Source organism: Gorilla gorilla, chromosome 1 (assembly GCF_029281585.2).
Source record: "Gorilla gorilla gorilla isolate KB3781 chromosome 1, NHGRI_mGorGor1-v2.1_pri, whole genome shotgun sequence".
Classification (NCBI taxonomy): Eukaryota; Metazoa; Chordata; class Mammalia; order Primates; family Hominidae; genus Gorilla; species Gorilla gorilla.
This window is the reverse complement of record NC_073224.2, coordinates 220,845,001-220,848,238: the sequence shown is the minus strand read 5'-3', so window position 1 is coordinate 220,848,238 and position 3,238 is coordinate 220,845,001. Positions and strand designations below refer to the sequence as shown.

Here is a 3,238-nt window from a genome sequence, read left to right as displayed (position 1 = left end):
TTTATGACCCCAACCCTGTTTGCTCATCTATAAAATGGGGGAATAGGCTGCGCCATGAAGCCACAGAAGAGCAGGCAGAACACGTGGGAAGCTAGAGGGCTCTGGAAAGAGGGAGGTGGAGCCCAGGGTTCAAGGGGGAGGGGTGGGAGGAGGAAGGGGGTGGGGCTTCATGGTGGGAGGAGGGAGTGTGGAGGGGAGTGTGGTTGAGCCAGGCTGGAGGACAGGGACAGGGCTCCGGGATGAGTCTGAGCCAGGCCTTGAAGGAGAGGCGAGTGTAGGTGGCAGGTGCCATGCAGGGTTTCCACTTCCACCCCTGGGGGCTGACAAGGAAAGACTCTGACATTGACCAACAAGGAAAGACTCTGACATTGACCAGAGTCACGGCAGCAGCTCCCAAACCCACTCCGAAGCTGGCTACTGGGGGGTCATGGCTGGACACCCAGGAGAACCATGGGAGCCAGGGCTGCACCCCAAAGCAGGACCCCTGTACCTCCCATCTCACAGCAGCTTGCAACTCCCAAGGAGGAGCTTTGCTGGGCTGCGGGGCACTCACCTCACCTGTCACAGCGCACCTCAGTGACCTGTGTGTATATATTGAGCAGATCGCTATGGTTTGGGGTTTGGGAAAGTTTTAACATCAGGGTCCCATCTCCTCCATCACACTGGGGGCTCCTCTATCAGGCTGGGGGCACTGAGGATGGGCTCCTGCTTTCTCATTCCTCACAAGATCCAGGCGAGCTCATTCAGGGGAGAGTGACATCTGACTAATGTGGTCACATTTCTGTGTCACTGACATTTGTCAAAGCCTTTGGCTGCACGGGTGGCCTTCAACACTAAGCCCAGAACTGACCCAGGCTCCAGACAAACTCAGCTGGCTCAGGACTGGGACCACCATGCCCCCACCCCAACTCCATCACAGATCCCTGGACCACCATATCCCCAACCCCCCACTCCACCACAGATCCCTGGACCACCATATCCCCAACCCCCACTCCACCACGGATCCGAGGACCACCATATCCCCAACCCCCCACTCCACCACAGATCCCTGGACCACCATATCCCCAACCCCCCACTCCACCACAGATCCCAGGACCACCATCCCCCCACCCCCATTCCACCACAGATCCCAGGACCACCATCCCCCCACCCCCACTCCACCACAGATCCTTGGACCACCAAATTCCCCACCCGCCGCTCCACCACAGATCCCAGGACCACCATCCCCCCCACCCCCTACTCCACCACAGATCCCAGGACCACCATCCCCCCCACCCCCTACTCTACCAGAGATCCCAGGACCACCATATCCCCAACCCCCACTCCACCACGGATCCCAGGACCACCATGCCCCCCACCCCCATTCCACCACAGATCCCAGGACCACCATCCCCCCCACCCCCTACTCTACCAGAGATCCCAGGACCACCATATCCCCAACCCCCCACTCCACCACGGATCCCAGGACCACCATGCCCCCCACCCCCATTCCACCACAGATCCCAGGACCACCATCCCCCCCACCCCCTACTCTACCAGAGATCCCAGGACCACCATATCCCCAACCCCCCACTCCACCATGGATCCCAGGACCACCATGCCCCCCACCCCCATTCCACCACAGATCCCAGGACCACCATCCCCCCCACCCCCTACTCTACCAGAGATCCCAGGACCACCATATCCCCAACCCCCCACTCCACCATGGATCCCTGGACCACCATCCCCCCCACCCCCCACTCCACCACAGATCCCAGGACCACCATATCCCCAACCCCCACTCCACCACGGATCCGAGGACCACCATGCCCCCCACCCCCATTCCACCACAGATCCCAGGACCACCATTCCCCCAGCCCCCACTCCACCACAGATCCCTGGACCACTATCCCCCCACCCCCACTTCACCACAGATCCCTGGACCACCATCCCCCCCCACCCCCCACTCCACCACAGGTCCCTGGACCACCATCTCCAACCCCAACTCCACCAAAGATCCCAGGACCACCATGCCCCTCACCTCCCAGTACACCACAGATCCCTGGACCACCATGCCCCCCACCTTCTACTCCAACACAGATTCCTGGGTAGCAGGTGCCATGCCCTAGCCTTTGGGTGGGTTGTTGGCTGAAGGAGAGCCACTTCCTCCTGTCTCTGGTAGCAGGGACTTGTCCATCCTGGGCAGCCCCCCTCCAAGACAAAGTCGTACCTGTACAGCCTCACTGCTGAGCTGGGCAGGACAGGTGGCTCAGCACCTTTGGGGGAGGCTAGGAGCAGGAAAGAGGCTGGGGATCTCTGGGCCAGAACAGGGCAGGGGGTCAGGCTCAGAGGCAGGGCTTCTGGGCTCTTACCTTGTTTTGGAATGAACCATTCAAAAAAGGGGCCCAAGACTTCAGGCTCTGCAATGAGATAAATCTCTGGCATCAGATAAATATCTGAATTAGATTTATCTGATATTGCTGCTCTACTACTTCCCTGCTTGTGACCTCAGGGAAAATACTTACCGTCTCTGAGTTTCAGCTTCCTCATCCGTAAAGTGGGAATGATACATCTACTTTGAAGAGCTACTGTTAAGAATAGAGAAGGCAAATAAGTTGAAGCACAGAAAGTGAGCCTGGCATAGTGAGTGCTTGAAACCCCTATCATCATCATCACTACCACCACCACCATCATCATCGCCACCACCTCCACCACCATCACCACCACTACCACCATCACTACCACCACCATCATCACCACCACCACCACCACCACCACCATCACCACCACCATCATCACCATCACCACCAACACCACCATCATCACCACCACCACCATCACCACCAACACCAACACCACCACCACCATCATCACCATCACCACCACCACCACCACCACCACCATCATCACCACCATCACCACCATCACCACCACCATCATAATCATCATGATCACCACCACCACCATCATGATCATCACCACCACCACCATCATCACCACCACCACCACCATCACCACCATAACCACCACCACCACCATCATCACCACCACCACCATCAGCAGCACCACCACCATCACCACCACCACCACCATCACCACCACCACCATCACCACCATCACCACCACCATCACCATCACCACCACCATCACCACCATCACCATCACCACCATCATCACCACCACCACCTCCACCACCATCACCACCACTACCACCATCACTACCATCACCATCACCACCACCACCACCACCACCACCATC

At 58.3% G+C, this 3,238-nt stretch overlaps 1 protein-coding gene across 1 annotated transcript in view; it reads left to right on the top strand.

Annotated features, from left to right (window-relative positions):
- Positions 1-290: 290 nt before the first annotated feature.
- Positions 291-3,238, top strand: part of LOC134759213 (basic proline-rich protein-like) — a gene marked incomplete at its 3' end in the record, with an annotated part of 6,819 nt that continues 3,871 nt past the window's right edge. Inside the window, exons 1-2 of the mRNA XM_063710094.1 lie at positions 291-486; positions 1,957-2,087. Of these exons, the coding sequence (XP_063566164.1) occupies positions 291-486; positions 1,957-2,087 (327 nt within the window). The remainder of the gene's footprint in view (positions 487-1,956; positions 2,088-3,238) is intronic.